This window comes from Ceratina calcarata, unplaced genomic scaffold (genome assembly GCF_001652005.2).
Source record: "Ceratina calcarata isolate Rehan_Ccalc_2016 unplaced genomic scaffold, ASM165200v1 scaffold289.2, whole genome shotgun sequence".
Taxonomy (NCBI): Eukaryota; Metazoa; Arthropoda; class Insecta; order Hymenoptera; family Apidae; genus Ceratina; species Ceratina calcarata.
The window spans coordinates 965,311-980,812 of NW_017151272.1; the positions used below are offsets into that span (position 1 = coordinate 965,311).

The 15,502-nt window shown below is 49.9% G+C and overlaps 5 protein-coding genes across 22 annotated transcripts in view; 3 read left to right on the forward strand and 2 right to left on the reverse strand.

The window, feature by feature from the left end:
- scrib (scribble planar cell polarity protein) overlaps positions 1-1,273 on the forward strand; it is a 44,289-nt gene extending 43,016 nt beyond the window's left edge. For 9 of the 10 annotated variants that reach the window (XM_026812527.1, XM_018022454.2, XM_026812528.1 and 6 more), the window contains one exon: positions 310-1,273. In XM_026812527.1, coding sequence (XP_026668328.1) covers positions 310-690 — 381 coding nt within the window. In that variant the 3' untranslated portion in view covers positions 691-1,273. The remainder of the gene's footprint in view (positions 1-309) is intronic. The other variant, XM_018022458.2, reaches the window with a different exon arrangement.
- Positions 1,091-2,923, reverse strand: Dnali1 (Putative inner dynein arm light chain, axonemal Dnali1). Of its 4 annotated transcripts, XM_018022464.2 has the most exons (5): positions 2,552-2,923; positions 2,299-2,454; positions 2,043-2,175; positions 1,789-1,934; positions 1,091-1,605 (listed from the first exon to the last, which is right to left on the reverse strand). In XM_018022464.2, the coding sequence occupies exons 1-5, from the start codon at positions 2,819-2,821 to the stop codon at positions 1,372-1,374; spliced, it is 939 nt and encodes a 312-aa protein (XP_017877953.2). In that variant the 5' UTR covers positions 2,822-2,923; the 3' UTR covers positions 1,091-1,371. The 4 variants fall into 4 exon arrangements, with proteins under 4 accessions (XP_017877953.2, XP_017877950.2, XP_017877951.2 ...); XM_018022461.2 differs by having other exon boundaries at positions 1,091-1,934; XM_018022462.2 differs by having other exon boundaries at positions 2,043-2,454.
- Positions 2,924-2,982: 59 nt separating this feature from the next.
- Positions 2,983-5,917, reverse strand: LOC108623769 (alpha-2-macroglobulin receptor-associated protein). Its single transcript, XM_018022550.2, has 8 exons — positions 5,826-5,917; positions 4,700-5,468; positions 4,460-4,601; positions 4,164-4,337; positions 3,956-4,060; positions 3,728-3,860; positions 3,473-3,629; positions 2,983-3,358 (listed from the first exon to the last, which is right to left on the reverse strand). Exons 2-8 carry the CDS (start codon positions 4,892-4,894, stop codon positions 3,152-3,154), a joined length of 1,113 nt encoding a protein of 370 aa, XP_017878039.1. The 5' UTR covers positions 4,895-5,468; positions 5,826-5,917; the 3' UTR covers positions 2,983-3,151.
- A 216-nt stretch (positions 5,918-6,133) lies between these two features.
- Positions 6,134-9,494, forward strand: LOC108623770 (uncharacterized). Of its 5 annotated transcripts, none has more exons than XM_018022554.2 (8): positions 6,134-6,223; positions 6,583-6,699; positions 6,780-6,945; positions 7,456-7,524; positions 7,599-7,766; positions 7,891-7,977; positions 8,888-9,152; positions 9,245-9,494. In XM_018022554.2, exons 2-8 carry the CDS (start codon positions 6,602-6,604, stop codon positions 9,247-9,249), a joined length of 858 nt encoding a protein of 285 aa, XP_017878043.1. In that variant the 5' UTR covers positions 6,134-6,223; positions 6,583-6,601; the 3' UTR covers positions 9,250-9,494. The 5 variants fall into 5 exon arrangements, 4 of the variants coding, with proteins under 4 accessions (XP_017878043.1, XP_017878040.1, XP_017878042.1 ...); XM_018022551.2 differs by having other exon boundaries at positions 6,152-6,296; XR_003389017.1 differs by lacking the exon at positions 9,245-9,494 and having other exon boundaries at positions 6,152-6,296; positions 7,891-8,724; positions 8,888-8,979.
- A 110-nt stretch (positions 9,495-9,604) lies between these two features.
- Positions 9,605-12,394, forward strand: LOC108623767 (putative serine/threonine-protein kinase DDB_G0276181). Of its 2 annotated transcripts, XM_018022549.2 has the most exons (3): positions 9,605-10,203; positions 10,283-10,431; positions 10,493-12,394. In XM_018022549.2, the coding sequence occupies exons 2-3, from the start codon at positions 10,315-10,317 to the stop codon at positions 11,783-11,785; spliced, it is 1,410 nt and encodes a 469-aa protein (XP_017878038.1). In that variant the 5' UTR covers positions 9,605-10,203; positions 10,283-10,314; the 3' UTR covers positions 11,786-12,394. The 2 variants fall into 2 exon arrangements, with proteins under 2 accessions (XP_017878038.1, XP_017878037.1); XM_018022548.2 differs by having other exon boundaries at positions 9,605-10,431.
- The last annotated feature ends 3,108 nt before the right edge of the window (positions 12,395-15,502 follow it).

Genomic DNA, 15,502 nt, shown 5'->3' on the forward strand with positions numbered 1-15,502 from the left:
CGGTAATGCTATTATTCACTCTTCTTGATCATCAATGGTCACTCATCACGTTAGCCGAGCATGTACGAAGGGTGCGGGGTGGGTGGGGGTATGAGTACTCTCAGTATCCAACCCGGGAGTCACTTTGGCGTCGTCGATCGACGTATTGCTTACCGCAATCACTTACGTTCACCGCGTACGTTTCAATCGAGATCAGACAAGATCAATAATCTGAATTACTCGTATGCAAATGCAAATTATCCGCCGTTCTTTCGTAGCCATCGCGGCGAATCGACAAAGAATGAAAGAGCGAATTTTTATGCGAACCAGGTCGAAACTCTGCGAGAAAAGATCATATCACTGGAATTGAGTAACGCCGAGGACGAGGTAGAAAGCGTCACCAGCACCACCGGAACCGGTGCGAGCGACGCCGAGAGCGAAAGCGAAGAAGTGGTGACTGGACAATCGTCTACCGTGGCGAGTACCCTGCCGTCGCCGCCTCCACCGTCGCCGCCGCCGCCGCCGCTGCGAGAGGAGAACCATGCGGTGATACCAGCCGATGTAAGTGTCGCCAGCGAGGAGACAAGTGGTGTCGTCGTTCCTAAAACAAGTGCTCGCACCGTTCTCGTGACGACGACGACGACGACGACGACGACGACGACGAACAAGAATAAGAAGAAACGAAAACGTTCGAAGAAGGGTCGTCATTGATCGCGGATCTCGCTGCGAAACGGCCGGAAAACTAGGAAACCAGTAGTAGGAGGAACCTTAGGAAGGCGTCACCGATCGGACCAGACACGCTGCATGAGCCGCGCGCGTTCCGACGACGCAGTATCCTTCGTCTGTCCGCGCCGCTAACAGTTACACTCATCGCACATTTTCAGAGGAAGCCTACGAGCATACTAAAAATCTCTCGCTGTTCGTGCATCAGTAGTCGTAACCGAATCATTTCACATTCCCGTTTCACGGACCGTGCTCAACAACCGGCGCTCACTCGACGTAGTACCAGCGCGAGTGTTCATAGTTCGTACGTCGTCGCCGTTGGACCGGTGCAACGCGCGCGCGCGATCCGTCATGGTAACGATTAATCCGATCCTCGTGCGTATCTCCGTACCTTACACGACCGTTTGTATTTCTTACTTTTTCATAAGTTAATAATAGATGCCGAGACATGCCTCGGGATGTAACGTCGAAATAGTATTTTTATCTATCGTCGCAACAAGAATGGTCCTATATATGACTATAGCTATTTTATAAACTATACATATATTTATTAAACTCGATTTATATCGAAGCGAATGGATGCGATTCAATAGTGCACAGTCATATAAAATGAAATCGATCGTAGAGTCGGCACACGTCGGTCGAGCAGACATCCGATACACGTGCAATTTATCTCTTCGGCGCGATGATTCCCTCCAATTGCGTTTTCAACTGCTGATTCGTTTTCTTCAAGAATTGGATCTCTTCCATATGCTTCTTCTCTTCCGCCTCCCTCAATTCGGCCGCCCGTTTCTCAGCCTGTTCAAATTTCTGTTTCAATTCGACGACCGTCTTTTCCAACTCAGCTTTTTGCAATTGTAATTCGTCCGCAGCCGCGACCAAGTCCTCCTTCCCTTGCTCAGCCTTCCCGACGACGACGACGATCAACCAGAACAACGAGAATCTCGTTAAAGCAAACGCAGCAGTCACCGATTCCTCAACGTATACGTATCTCTCGTCGTTTCGCGAATCACCGCGACAATCATCGTACTCGAGAGACCGATCGGATAAAAAAATACAGAGCGTACAGCTCGGTAGACGACGTACCTGAAGAGCTTTGCGCATACCGAAAGCTATGCTGCTTTGATACAAAGTCTGATACGCAGCCAACGTCATTTTCAGCTCGTCCCGAATTCTGAGTAAAAGCAATCCACGTTCCGCGCAGTTGACCGTTACTTGTCGTATCACTTCGTCTAACAAAAGCAGAGAACGGAGCTATCCGAACTCGATGATCGATCGACCATGGGGGGGGGGGGGGGGGGTTTGTTAGTAAAAGAAGAAGAAAAAGAAAACCGAGTTACCGAAGCATTGCGTGTAAAGTTCCCTGCGTACCGGACAGATACCAGTCTCCCTCGCCTGTCTCTGTTGCAATCTCATGTCCAGTTGTTCCTGCAGATTGATCACGTCCAGCCTCGTGGCCGGAGTACTCGACACCTGCGGCAGCGGTGGCGACACGGAAATCACGGTACCAGACACGAACGCGCGAAACAACAACGAAATCAGGCGAGCAATCGCGCCGCGCCAGTCAAAGGCAAACAGAAAAATAACAAATCTCACCCGTTGAGTCCACAACTGACCGTCCTCTTCCCATTGTTTAGGCGGTAGAATCCTGTTTAAAATCTCGGAAGTTTCGTGTCTCGCGTCGAGCGTAGGGACAGTAGTCTCGACTTTACAAACCGCAGCACCAATCCTCGGTGCCTGTTCTTTCGTTACCTTTGGTTCGGAGATTCAAAATCAGTAGATGCGAGATTGCACCCTTCGAAAGCAACGCGCAAACGTAAGACAACGACAGTAGCAACAAAACGCGAACCTTTTCCGGACGAGTGGTAACCAACACCGGATTATCGTATTTGACCAGAGTATCCATAGCGGGGATCACTCGATCCTTAATCGTCCGTGCCGCCGTCGCCATTAAGTCTCGAAATTCAGAATTCCGATTTACGAAAACTCCGACGGGGACGAGAAAACTCTCCTCAAAAGATATTTCAATCGGTGTGGAACGTGCACGTCCACCACGCGTTATCCGTGCGCCGTCGTTGCAAATTTTACCGCAACGACACCGATCGCTATAGCAACGCATCGATGTATCACACACCGGTGGCCATCGGACGGCCGGAAACGGGGGTGGGGGGTGGGGAACGTTTCGGATCGATGTCTAAATCACGGGGCGATACCGATCGGTGAATCGTCGGCGGTGGTGAGGAGCAGAGAGCAAGGAAATTTTTGAACAGCCGCAACAAGTAAACGGTACAAGCAATATTTTAATAAAGCAGATGCGACGCAGTCGGTAAAAAATACAAAGACGCGTACAGAGACGCGGCAGATCGGTGAAGGATGACTCGTCGAAAGGAGAGACCAACGACTAACATCCACCGATTACGAGTCTCTACAACTATCCCGTCCGTCATTGTCAAAGTTCGGAGTGTCTTCGTACAATCTTTGCTTCAAGATCCGCATGAAGCTTCTCGACGGTTCTCGCGTGTTTCTTTATCCTGTGTTCCAAAGTAGAGTTTCGCTGGGAATCGAACGTTTTCCCTCGATGCGCGGCTTCCAGAGCGGCCTCCGTATGGTAATGCCTCAACTTGAGCAACCTCCCCTCGTAATGCATCAGTTCGTCCTGACAAGAAAAATCGTCGAGTCACGGAGGAGACGCGCGAAGTCGGGAACCGACAAATCGAATCGAATCGAACCGCGGATTCGAGAACCCGTGTAGACGGGCGCGCGCGCTTACCCTCAAGGACGCTCGTTCTTCGGGAGAAAAATCAGCTTCCAAGACGACACGCCACAAGCCTTGCACTTTGGGTTCGACGAATCGTTTATGGTTCGGACCCTTGCCAGTCAATCTGTCCAAACGATCGTATCCGTCCTTAAGTTCCAAATGTTTCTCCCTAAAAAATTTCGTTCGTGACGAGAAAAAGCGGTTCGTAGGCGAAGAAAGAGAGTACGCTTCCACGACCGAGCAACGTCGTCGTACAACGGCACGCACCTCAAGAGAGTCGCTTTTTCCAGGTGATCCGACGGCTCACGTTCGGATCGCACGTCGTTCGAAATCTCTTCCTCCTCGGCTTCGATTTCGTTCCCGTGGTCAGCAGCGAATCGTCGGTCGGGCGAACGACGGTCTGCAGCAGAACATAGTACGCGTTTTTAAAGAGGCGACAATTGGGATCGCGATCGAAACGAAACGTCGGGTCGCTAGAGAAGAAAGGGTGCTAACTCTGAGGCGGGTCATCAGTTCCAACGTCTCTCAACAGACGCGTGTACTCTTCCACTCTCTCCTGATGGCGTCGAAACTCTTCCTTCAAAGCTCGCAGTTCCTCGTCTACGACACATGGAAATTCATTCGTGGAAGGACAGTGACAAAAATAGCCAGTCGGAACGGAGAACGCGAAAAAGAAACGGTGGTCGGTCGAACGACAACTCACCCGTAAAGCCTGCCGTCTCAGCTTCGGCCCATAATTTGTTCAACCTCGCGTCTTTGAAAACGTCTCGACGAAGATAATCATTCTTACCATCGTTCAAAGCACGATGTCGATGCAACAACACCGGATCCTCGGTATCCTCGAAACGCTCCAACATCCCGTAAGTGCTCATGATCCCTTGGGAAAAGAAAGAACGACGACGAATGAAACGGAGCGACGAACGAGAGAAACCACGACGAGCGCCAGGTACTAGGTGGGTCCAGGGTACCTCCACTCGTCACGGACAGATTCTCGCGTACCTATCAGTTTACTTCGCAAACGCGATTCTCGCTCGCCGTACGGATCTTTGCCCTCGGCTCGGAAGTGTTTGTACGCGATCTCCTCCTCATCTTGAATCTTGAGATCACTGAAGATGGATCGCAGTTTGGTATCGGTCAATCGCTGGACGAGGACGAGGTGAATGAGAACGCATTCGGACGGTCTCCGCGAACATCGCGAGCAGGCACAGATTGGGAACGTAGCACGCGAATCATACTCACATTCTTCGCTTTTGCCCACAACACGTTCAATCTCGCCACGCGAAATGGCTTGTCCAGTTCACGCAGAGAGTTTGGAAATCGTCGCAAAGGATCCTCGTGCTCTGGTTCGTCGGCTGCCGCAGAACATCGATCGACGCGGAAGAACAAGACGCAGAACAGACCGATCGACAAAAAAACACTGCCAAAAGACGCCATTATATCACCCGTCTAGCAGCAATAACAGCGAAGCAGCATCAAAGACACCAAATACTAAAACGCCCAACCTCTGCCGAACAGACGGAAAATCACGGACGGCGAGACGACACACACAGCACGAACGACAGCGTCGTCGCGGGTGGATACGTATACATACAGTCACGTACGGGTGCTGGTAGGTAGGTAGTCATACGTGTACGTACGTGCACACGTACACGCAGCACCAGCAGTAGCAGCAGAAGAGGAGGTAGGTAGAAGAGGTTCGGTGGTGGGAGATAAAAATACTCGGCCCGTATCACAGAGACGACCATCGACGTATCGTCGATCGCGTCGTATTTAATCGAAATACGAAACTAATCGGGTACAACGTATCGAATACGCGTCGGAATCGGGTGTCTCGTCGAATCGCTCGGCACGGTCGCGAGAAAATTCGGTCGTGGACGCGATTCGGTGACGACACCGATTCTTCGTTTCCTATCGCTGGCATCACTATAGAATCGGGACAAAGTATACACGGGGTTCAGTACTTCGGTGGTTGAGCCATGTATCTCTCCTTATCTTGCATCGCCAGAAGCTGAAAATAGAAAGGAACTGATCACGGACGTTTCGAACGCGAGTCGTACTCTTTTCGTAGAGTCGTTCGTTCTTCCTTCGCGTAGAACCCGTCCGGAGCGAGGAGGAAGAACGAACACGAACGAAATGATACCTTGTAGTCCTTATCCTTGTAGTCGTTCCACGGTTCGGGGTTCGTTCTAGGGTGCCACGAAACGTCAGGGCTCTTAAAAGCGAGACGCATCAAATAAAAGGCGGATCCTACGGCACCCGCTCCCACGCAAAAGAACAGTGGAAACAACTGCGAAGCGAAAAAAACGAAAGACACTCGGGTATCGGGACGAGACGGTTCACACGCTGACCACCGTCATTCACTCACCATCGAATTTTTCTTGAGAGACGCCCACGTAAGGCCTGCCATTTTACCGCCCAACATGTCTGCGAGCAATTATCTCACTCGACGAAGCAGGAAACAAAACGCAATCGCAAACGTTCCTCGAACAGCGGTGAACCGCAACCAACCGCAACGTTGCTCGCTCGTCCTCTAACTCTAACCTACCGTTCACCGTCCGCCGACGTCCGTGCCGAGAATTCGATCTCCGTCGCACACGTGACACAGACGGGTAGATCGCACGCAAGATTCGGAGAGCCACGCGAACCACAGCGCCGTCGCGCGTCCAGGAACAGGGAAGAGCGAAGCCGTGGCGAAACTCGCGCGGTGTCGCGCCAGCATTCTCTGGTCTCCAACAATTTGGAGAGCAGAAGTTCACACGTCTTGTATTTATCACGTTTTAACTTGCGAGTTGTATTATTATTTGGTATAATTTGGTATCATTTCTCTTCGCATTTCGTAAGTAACAGTAGAGTTCCCAATAAAATACTGAAAGGTTACAAGTATTACATTCGTAGCTCAAAAGTAGACCGTACATTTTTTATATAAAATAAAACTTGTACGCTATTAATTTAAGAAACAACGTACTTAGCAACAATGTTTTTTAAACTTTCGATCATCGTGGCATGTATTTTGCTATTGATACCTTACGTATTTTTGTCCATTATGTGTATTTTCTACATATCTAATTCCGTTATAAACGCATCGCTTATGATTTATCATAGAACTGTAAATTTGTCGGTAGGTGGTAATTGAACAGAGCAATGCCAAGTTGTATCGTAAAAAATTGTAAAAATAGGAGTTCACAGAAATCTTTTAAGCAAGAAATATTAGAAGAAAAAATAAAAATTAGTTTCCATAGGTATGTCTTACAAAAGTAAAGATTTTACACATAAATACAGTTCTGTAGAGAGCGTATAATGGAAAAATTCGCTTTCTCAGGCTTCCTAAAAAGGATGACAAGAGGAACTTGTGGATGAAGCAACTAGGGTTAAAGCAATCTGATCTCCATAACGATACAGTCGTATGTTCAATACATTTTAAGACTGAAGATTTCGATAAAACTTCGTTGACACGGATACGGTTGCAGCCAAACGCTGTACCTTTCGTACGTAACAGTTCCGTGCACAACAGGTCAGGGAACAAGTTTCTTCATATTTTAGAACAAAATTCAAACAACATTTTTTTACGTTTCACAACTATTTATTCAAACCAAACGTGTGTCATTTTGTTCGACAATCTTCTGCCACTTTTTGGCAGAACAATCATCCGGTCACTGTAAAACTTTCGGAATTTTTGGACAAAAAACTACAACCAATATTCACAGGTTTATTTAGAAATTAACTTTACTCCATTCAAGGAATTCTGAAGCGAACGAAAGTAAGCGAAGTAATTCTGACTTCAAATTGCTGTTCGAATCATAAGTTCTCAAATCGGCTATCACGTTGACAAGTACGATCAATATTATTAGAAACAATTTTAACTCAGAAACTCACCGCGTAACTACGAAGACACTTTTTCCCCAATCCAATACATATCTTTGTAAAACATGCATCGTCATACATACATACCTCTTCGTCGTGTAAAATCTTTTTACATCAGGTTTTTCATCTTTAAGATACAAGTTCCAGAAGAAAGGAGTAAGGTACAAAACGCAGACTTGTTCAATGATCATTCATACTCACGCGTACGTATTTCTTCACGATACGACGCGTCACGTCAGGTGAGAAAATCTTATAAAAATATCACTGCTACTTTTAGTTACATCCGGAGCGAGATCTAAACGACAATGCCGATGCTAGACATTCAGAGCAAAATCTAAAGGACAATCCTGGTACCGAACATTCGGAGCAAAATGTAAAGGACTATTTTGACGTTGAACGTTTAGAGAAAATCCAAAAATTGGAACGTTCAACAGACAATGCACGCGTAAGTCTCTCGTCCATTTACGTTGAAAGTTACACGAAGACGAATGACAATCAGGGCAATCAAAATCCGTTCGATCATCGTACAAGTACTTCATACATCATGAACATATTACTATTGTTCGTAGTCAATTCAGGAGCAAGATATAAAGGTCGAATCTGACGCTGAACATTTACTGGAAATACCAAAGGTCGAAGTCCAAACAAGTGCATGCGTAAGTCTCTCGTGTATTCACGTACGAAAACGATACCACAAAATTATCATACGCAGGGTGTTGAAAAAAAAAAAACCATTCAATACTTGTACGGTACACAGGACACACTGTACTGAACAAAGCAGCTTTAACGAACACAGGTCGAAAGGTCAACCGTTTCTAAGACACGAACATTTTTGTTCGCTAGTATCACGATTGACTCGCTCGCTCGCATGCACGCGACGTTGACTTCAGTGTGTACAAACCGCATTCTGAACGTTCTGATTCAAGTACCGACAGTAGATTTCATTGAGAACCAGTCAGTCGTGGATCGGCGATTGCAGATATTACCCAGTCACAAGGTATCGTGAAAACGTCAGCGTATCACTCGAACGAAGAAACGACAGACACGCATTTTACGTATGGCCGTGTCAATGGAAGTGCTTCAGCTGCACGACGAATTTACGCGGAGACGTTTCTCAATCGAAGGGTTCCCTCTCACACGCTGTTTCAAAAACTTCACCAACGTCTTCGTGAAACAGGCCGACCGACACCTCGCCATCGAAACTCTGGCAGACCTAGATCTGTATCGACACCCAATACTTGGAAGAATTACGTAACCGAACCCACCATGCTCGTCGAACAATTCGACGAGAAACGTGGAATTTTCGAGAGAGTTCGCGACTCTGTAAAAAGAAGATGCCAAGCGTGTGTAGAAATGGAAGGTGGACACGTGGAAAATCTTCCGTAAACATCGAAAATTCAGTAGTAAGTCAATCATGATAATAACAAACAAAAACGTTTATTCCTCAGAAATCAGGGTTGACCTCACGACCTACGTTTACCGAAGCTTTTTCACTCAGTACAGTACATCCTATATACCGTACAAACATCGAACGGTTTTTTTTTTTAACTACCCGGTGCATTACAGACGTTCTCTGAGAACGACAAAGGAGTACAAGTCAACGTGGCACGTGAGGACAAAGCGACACGTATATCACCAGAAAGGCTATTTCACACACCGGAAAAAGATCAGCTACGCGAACACATAGCGAGGATGAAAAAAGACCATCAAAATCAGTTGAGAGTATGGAAGCAAAAATGTAAAAGGTCAAACAGAAGAATCGAGGACTTGAAAGCTATAGTACGCTTTAACAAAGAACAATTCATTAGGAGTCGAACAAATCCTCGACAAGGTAGTCTAAATTTTATCAACGAGCTTACAATTCGTGCACCGATGCTTTCATCAACAAAACAACGTATCAATACTGGCTTTTAAATTTTGCAGAATGACTCTGCACGACGATACGACGAACAAGATTAGGAACAGTTCACAACAGAAATTCGTTTCTGAAAGACGACGTACATTCTGCGTCGAGGACTGCTGTACCTGTGTAACCAAACCGTTACTCCCAGAGTAACAACATCGGCAATACGTGACAACTATAAGATCGAAATAAAATATTATGTAATATAAAAAGCTCGTCACAACTGCGACACGTGATTTTTGTAAGACAATTATACTATTTCCAATGAAATTCGTAATTCACACAGGCCGAGTCATCCAACACTCTCACCTAAAATATTTCCATCACATTCGACGGAACGATAATTCCGACGGAGGAACAGTCGTTCTCAAGCTGACATTCTCCGATACGTCTGGATTCGGATCGTTGACATTTTCGTATTCCAGTTGTAAACTCGAATCGTACTACACAACTCGGTGTACACGACAAACATTTCATTTCCCGTTCAACATTTCAATGCCAGGCAGGTCGGGAATCGTTTCGACCGACTAAACACGACGTTTAAATCAGAAAAAACGTCTGGTAATCGTAAAAGAGCGTTCGATTCAGTAGAAAAGAGAAAGCGGGGCGTACGTCGAACGCGACTCGGTGTTCTTCACGACGCTCGATTCATCGAAACGTACATCCGACTAAAACAACGATCTCACACTCGGAGTACTTTACACGTTCATCGAGAGTCACGAATACATTCGAAGCAAACATTCTAAAAAAGCGACTCGAATTCGAAAGGACCTGAAAGAACTCACGCGTTCGACACGAACAGTCAAATTCATAATTCGTACCTCGGACGAAAGTTCCCGCGCACGTGCGACAGTGGGCGCTGAACAATACGTACTGGCACTACACACAGACGCTACTTCGGTCCGTTCTCCCGCTCGTAACCAGCTCAGAACGAACCTCGTCTCTAAGGGTTAGAAACGCTGAGAAATACCTCAGAATGGTAAATTATTGCATCGTGCCTGGTTGCAAAACGAATCGTCGAAACGAAATAAAATTACCCGTATTCCAATTCCCCAAAGATCCAGTTCTGAAAGAGGAATGGAAAAAGGTGATGGGAATCGAAAATCTAAACGACAAACAACATCGAGTCTGTCAGAAACATTTCGCGCAAGAAGACGTGATAACTCACACAAACTTCTTCGACTCTTCCGGGAACATCATAGCCACGGTAAATATCTCGACAATCTCCTGGTTTCACTCACGTACAATCGTCAATCGTCACGTTACAGTTACCTTCGAAGATACCAAGACTAAAGAAGAACGCCAAACCGTGTTTCATACAAATCAGTGCAGAAGAGGAGGCCGCTATCATCAGTAGAAACTCGAAGAACTGGGACACAGATTCATCGAACAAGAAGAAGAAGAAGAACAACAACAACAACAACAACAACAACAACAACGAAACAACGAGCGAGAACGACAACGCGTCACACGGTCAAGAAGCAAACACCAGCACGTCGAACGACGAAGAAACGAACAACGAGTCAGACACGAGGCACGAAGAAGAAAATCTCACGCGTCACGAAGAAGAAAACGCCGCGTCGCCCGAAGAAGAAAGTACAGAGCACGAAACAGAAAACAACAGCGTGAGAAACAACTTTCTGAATCTGTGTCGAAGTTTCAAAGAAGTAATACTACCGGAAAACTGTTATTTAAACTTCTCGACAGAGAAAGAACACATCGCACTGTTCGAAATTTGCATCGTCGAGTCGAACGAAAGAAGCAACACGATGGTAAAACGAAGCTTGAACATACACAACAACTCAGAAATTCATTACTCGGTAGGGAACAAAGCCATCGAACCAGAGTGGTTCAATTTGAAATCGAAAGTGGAGAATGTGAACGAACTGGAACTGTGTTTTCAACAATTCTTCACGATGTACGTGTGCGAGGGAATAGCCGACTTGAAAGACGTGGACTTGGTGAAGGAGAAAATATCGTACACGGACAGTCTCGGTGTTCTGAGACACCAGCGATGCAGACTACTGAGCGCGAACGAGAAGTGCAACACGTGCGCCAGGGTACGGAAAACGATATCACAAAAGAAGTTACGCATGAGCAAAAGAAACGTCGGTGGGACGGAAGCAGGAGGAGGAGGATGGGACTCGTCGAACCCGGAGGCAGCGAACCAAGACTCGTTACACGCATGGAAGAGGACGGTGCGAGCTCAACGAAAGGCGATCTATCGCGCCAAGTCGAAAATAAAAAAATTGAAGAGCGAGATGGACAAGATAAAGACGAACATAAAAAACGTGAACTTGAACGACTTGTTGGAGAACTGTGTGAAAAACAAAATTCCCGACGTACAAAAAGTGCTGATTCAAGAGATCGTTTCACTGGCGAAAAGCAAGAATCAAAACGGTCACAGGTACAACGAGAGTTGGGTAACGCTGTGTCTGCTGTTGCACATTCGTTCTCCAAAGGAATACAGACACATGCGAAACATCAATCTGTTACCTCTTCCGTGCGAGCGCACGATAAGAAAATATCTGTCTCTGACGCGTGCGAACCGTGACACGTAAAACGAAGACCGTAAAATCGTGGGAGCGACGCGGTCGAGGCGTCGGAGCGGAGAAAAACCGGCGCGGCACGACGAGGCGCGGTCGAGGGGCCGTACCAGCGCGGGGCACTGGAAACGAACGTTCTCGGCGCCTCGGGAGACGGCGCACGAGTCGGTCACGGACTCGGAACACGGTCGTAGAAGAAAATCACGTGACACGGTCGACAACGACGGACAAAGACAATTCCGTAAAATCGGAAAAAGGTCGGACGGAACGGTGGATCGAGAAAAAAGAACGGCGAAAAGCCGCCGAAAGTCCGAGCGACAACACCGGTAGGGCCCCTGGATCCGCGAGAGAGTCCGCGGAAGCCCTCGGACAGCGCGACGCAAAGACCTCGACGATCGATCTCGGAGCATCGGAAAGAAGACGAGCGAGAAAGCGAAACCCGGTGGAGCGACTACGTCGGGCAACGATCGAGCGACACAGACGACGAACGGTGGAAGACGAGACGAAAAGCAGCGAGACAAAAAGTAGGACGGAGCGCGGAGGAACCGTGGGACGACGCGCAGACCGAGGACGCGCGCGGAAATTTCTAGTTTTATAAGGAAAAATAAAGAAAGAAAACGCAGACACACGTGTTCTCCAGCGGTGGTAGAACTCTTCCCTCGGCCGGAAAGCGGGGACGATGCGAACACGGCGGGGACCAATAGTCGGTAGGGGTAGGCAGTGAGGGTGACGGTAGCGCCGCGGAGAGCTGGGCGAGCAACGCACGAGGGGAAGAGTAGTGGGGATCGAAAGACGGGCGAAGAACAGGGGAAGCGAGCCTCGAGGGAAAAGTCATACCACCGCTGGTGTTCTGTTTGAATGAGTAGAAACTCCCGTGGACACGGGACACCTCGTACTCCCGGACACGCGATCGGTGACCGCGTTCCTCGGAATCGTACGAAACCGGCAGAAACGCGCGAACATCGGGAAGCCAGTGACGCGTGGACACGTGGAGAACGCGGCGCAAAGACGACGCTCTCGAAGTCGCGGGGTGGTTCGGAAAGCAAGCTCGTGGTTCGCACACGGAGGACTGGATCGTACCGACGCACGCGGGCTCGGGGACCACAGGCAGGGGTCGGAGAACGGATCCCGCACGGCTCGCTTCCCCTCTGTCTCGCTCGTCTGTCGATCGCGACGACTATTCCCTTCGCGCGTGCCGACGCGCGTTCGCGAAGCTCTCCGTAGTTCTACCGTGAAAATGACTGTATATCCCTACCGACTACTGGTCCCCAGCACGTTCGCGTGGTCCGCACTTTCCGGCCGACTGAAAAAATACGCGTAGCCCGCTCCCCAGGCTGGGAACGAAGAAGGCATCGCATATTGTGTTCGGTGGGCCGGAAAGCGGGGACGACGCGACGACGGGGGGGACCGGTACGTGGCGGGGGTACGGGTGTCACGGGGAGCCGGGGCGCAGGAAGGGAAGAGAAGCGGGGCGGGAGACGAAGGGGCGAAAAAGAGGGGAAGCGAGTCGGGAGGGAAAAAGGACGCATAGCGTAGTGGACATCTCGGGATCGGGACGTCAGGTGGACGGCGGGGTGAGGGGGGGGGGCACAGGGCGTTCGTCGCGAGCAATCTTTCGTCCGTGGTCCGAAATCAGGGGATGGATGGCGATGGGGGGCGCGGGGGAGAATGCGCGACGGGAGTGGGGACGGTACGGGGAGGTGCGTGGTCGGTGTACGTCGGGAGTCTCGGGACGGGAAGCGCGAGGACGGGTGGTGATTGGGGGCAGGTGCGACGGTACGCTGGCTGGGCGCCGGAGATGGGTGTGGAAAGGGTGGGAAGGAGAAGGGGGAAGAGGGTGAGGAGGGGTGGAAGGAAGGAGAAGAAAGAAGAAAGAGAAAAAGGAGGAAGACAGAAAAGAGAAAGGAAAAAAAAGAAGAAAAGAAAGGGAGGGAAAAAAAGAGGGAAAAGAAAGAAAAAAAAAAGAGAAGAAGAAAGAAGGGAAAAGAAAGGAGGAAAAGAGAAGAGAAGGAAAAGAGGGGGAGTGGGAGTGGGTGTGGTGGTGCGAGAGGTTGTGGGGGATGGAGTGAGATGGCGTGGGAGAGTGTGAGAGGGTGTGGTGGTGTGTGAGAGGGTGTGGTGGTGTGTGAGAGGGTGTGGTGGTGTGTGAGAGGGTGTGGTGGTGTGTGAGAGGGTGTGGTGGTGTGTGAGAGGGTGTGGTGGTGTGTGAGAGGGTGTGGTGGTGTGTGAGAGGGTGTGGTGGTGTGTGAGAGGGTGTGGTGGTGTGTGAGAGGGTGTGGTGGTGTGTGAGAGGGTGTGGTGGTGTGTGAGAGGGTGTGGTGGTGTGTGAGAGGGTGTGGTGGTGTGTGAGAGGGTGTGGTGGTGTGTGAGAGGGTGTGGTGGTGTGTGAGAGGGTGTGGTGGTGTGTGAGAGGGTGTGGTGGTGTGTGAGAGGGTGTGGTGGTGTGTGAGAGGGTGTGGTGGTGTGTGAGAGGGTGTGGTGGTGTGTGAGAGGGTGTGGTGGTGTGTGAGAGGGTGTGGTGGTGTGTGAGAGGGTGTGGTGGTGTGTGAGAGGGTGTGGTGGTGTGTGAGAGGGTGTGGTGGTGTGTGAGAGGGTGTGGTGGTGTGTGAGAGGGTGTGGTGGTGTGTGAGAGGGTGTGGTGGTGTGTGAGAGGGTGTGGTGGTGTGTGAGAGGGTGTGGTGGTGTGTGAGAGGGTGTGGTGGTGTGTGAGAGGGTGTGGTGGTGTGTGAGAGGGTGTGGTGGTGTGTGAGAGGGTGTGGTGGTGTGTGAGAGGGTGTGGTGGTGTGTGAGAGGGTGTGGTGGTGTGTGAGAGGGTGTGGTGGTGTGTGAGAGGGTGTGGTGGTGTGTGAGAGGGTGTGGTGGTGTGTGAGAGGGTGTGGTGGTGTGTGAGAGGGTGTGGTGGTGTGTGAGAGGGTGTGGTGGTGTGTGAGAGGGTGTGGTGGTGTGTGAGAGGGTGTGGTGGTGTGTGAGAGGGTGTGGTGGTGTGTGAGAGGGTGTGGTGGTGTGTGAGAGGGTGTGGTGGTGTGTGAGAGGGTGTGGTGGTGTGTGAGAGGGTGTGGTGGTGTGTGAGAGGGTGTGGTGGTGTGTGAGAGGGTGTGGTGGTGTGTGAGAGGGTGTGGTGGTGTGTGAGAGGGTGTGGTGGTGTGTGAGAGGGTGTGGTGGTGTGTGAGAGGGTGTGGTGGTGTGTGAGAGGGTGTGGTGGTGTGTGAGAGGGTGTGGTGGTGTGTGAGAGGGTGTGGTGGTGTGTGAGAGGGTGTGGTGGTGTGTGAGAGGGTGTGGTGGTGTGTGAGAGGGTGTGGTGGTGTGTGAGAGGGTGTGGTGGTGTGTGAGAGGGTGTGGTGGTGTGTGAGAGGGTGTGGTGGTGTGTGAGAGGGTGTGGTGGTGTGTGAGAGGGTGTGGTGGTGTGTGAGAGGGTGTGGTGGTGTGTGAGAGGGTGTGGTGGTGTGTGAGAGGGTGTGGTGGTGTGTGAGAGGGTGTGGTGGTGTGTGAGAGGGTGTGGTGGTGTGTGAGAGGGTGTGGTGGTGTGTGAGAGGGTGTGGTGGTGTGTGAGAGGGTGTGGTGGTGTGTGAGAGGGTGTGGTGGTGTGTGAGAGGGTGTGGTGGTGTGTGAGAGGGTGTGGTGGTGTGTGAGAGGGTGTGGTGGTGTGTGAGAGGGTGTGGTGGTGTGTGAGAGGGTGTGGTGGTGTGTGAGAGGGTGTGGTGGTGTGTGAGAGGGTGTGGTGGTGTGTGAGAG

What these genes read in the sequence shown, in the direction of transcription:
- Dnali1 (XM_018022460.2), bottom strand. Translation starts at nt 2,821, where the DNA reads ATGCGTTGCTATAGCGATCGGTGTCGTTGCGGTAAAATTTGCAACGAC. An exon ending in TTACCACTCGTCCGGAAAAG is followed by an intron (nt 2,455 to 2,551) that starts GTTCGCGTTTTG and finishes TCCGAACCAAAG; the next exon opens with GTAACGAAAGAACAGGCACC. An exon ending in ACTTTACACGCAATGCTTCG is followed by an intron (nt 1,935 to 2,042) that starts GTAACTCGGTTT and finishes TGCTTTTGTTAG; the next exon opens with ACGAAGTGATACGACAAGTA.
- LOC108623769 (XM_018022550.2), bottom strand. Translation starts at nt 4,894, where the DNA reads ATGGCGTCTTTTGGCAGTGTTTTTTTGTCGATCGGTCTGTTCTGCGTC. An exon ending in TGAGACGGCAGGCTTTACGG is followed by an intron (nt 4,061 to 4,163) that starts GTGAGTTGTCGT and finishes CATGTGTCGTAG; the next exon opens with ACGAGGAACTGCGAGCTTTG. An exon ending in AAGAACGAGCGTCCTTGAGG is followed by an intron (nt 3,359 to 3,472) that starts GTAAGCGCGCGC and finishes TTTTCTTGTCAG; the next exon opens with GACGAACTGATGCATTACGA.
- LOC108623770 (XM_018022554.2), top strand. Translation starts at nt 6,602, where the DNA reads ATGCCAAGTTGTATCGTAAAAAATTGTAAAAATAGGAGTTCACAGAAA. An exon ending in AGCCAAACGCTGTACCTTTC is followed by an intron (nt 6,946 to 7,455) that starts GTACGTAACAGT and finishes TTCATCTTTAAG; the next exon opens with ATACAAGTTCCAGAAGAAAG. An exon ending in GTTCAACAGACAATGCACGC is followed by an intron (nt 7,767 to 7,890) that starts GTAAGTCTCTCG and finishes TATTGTTCGTAG; the next exon opens with TCAATTCAGGAGCAAGATAT.
- LOC108623767 (XM_018022548.2), top strand. Translation starts at nt 10,201, where the DNA reads ATGGTAAATTATTGCATCGTGCCTGGTTGCAAAACGAATCGTCGAAAC. An exon ending in CCGGGAACATCATAGCCACG is followed by an intron (nt 10,432 to 10,492) that starts GTAAATATCTCG and finishes GTCACGTTACAG; the next exon opens with TTACCTTCGAAGATACCAAG.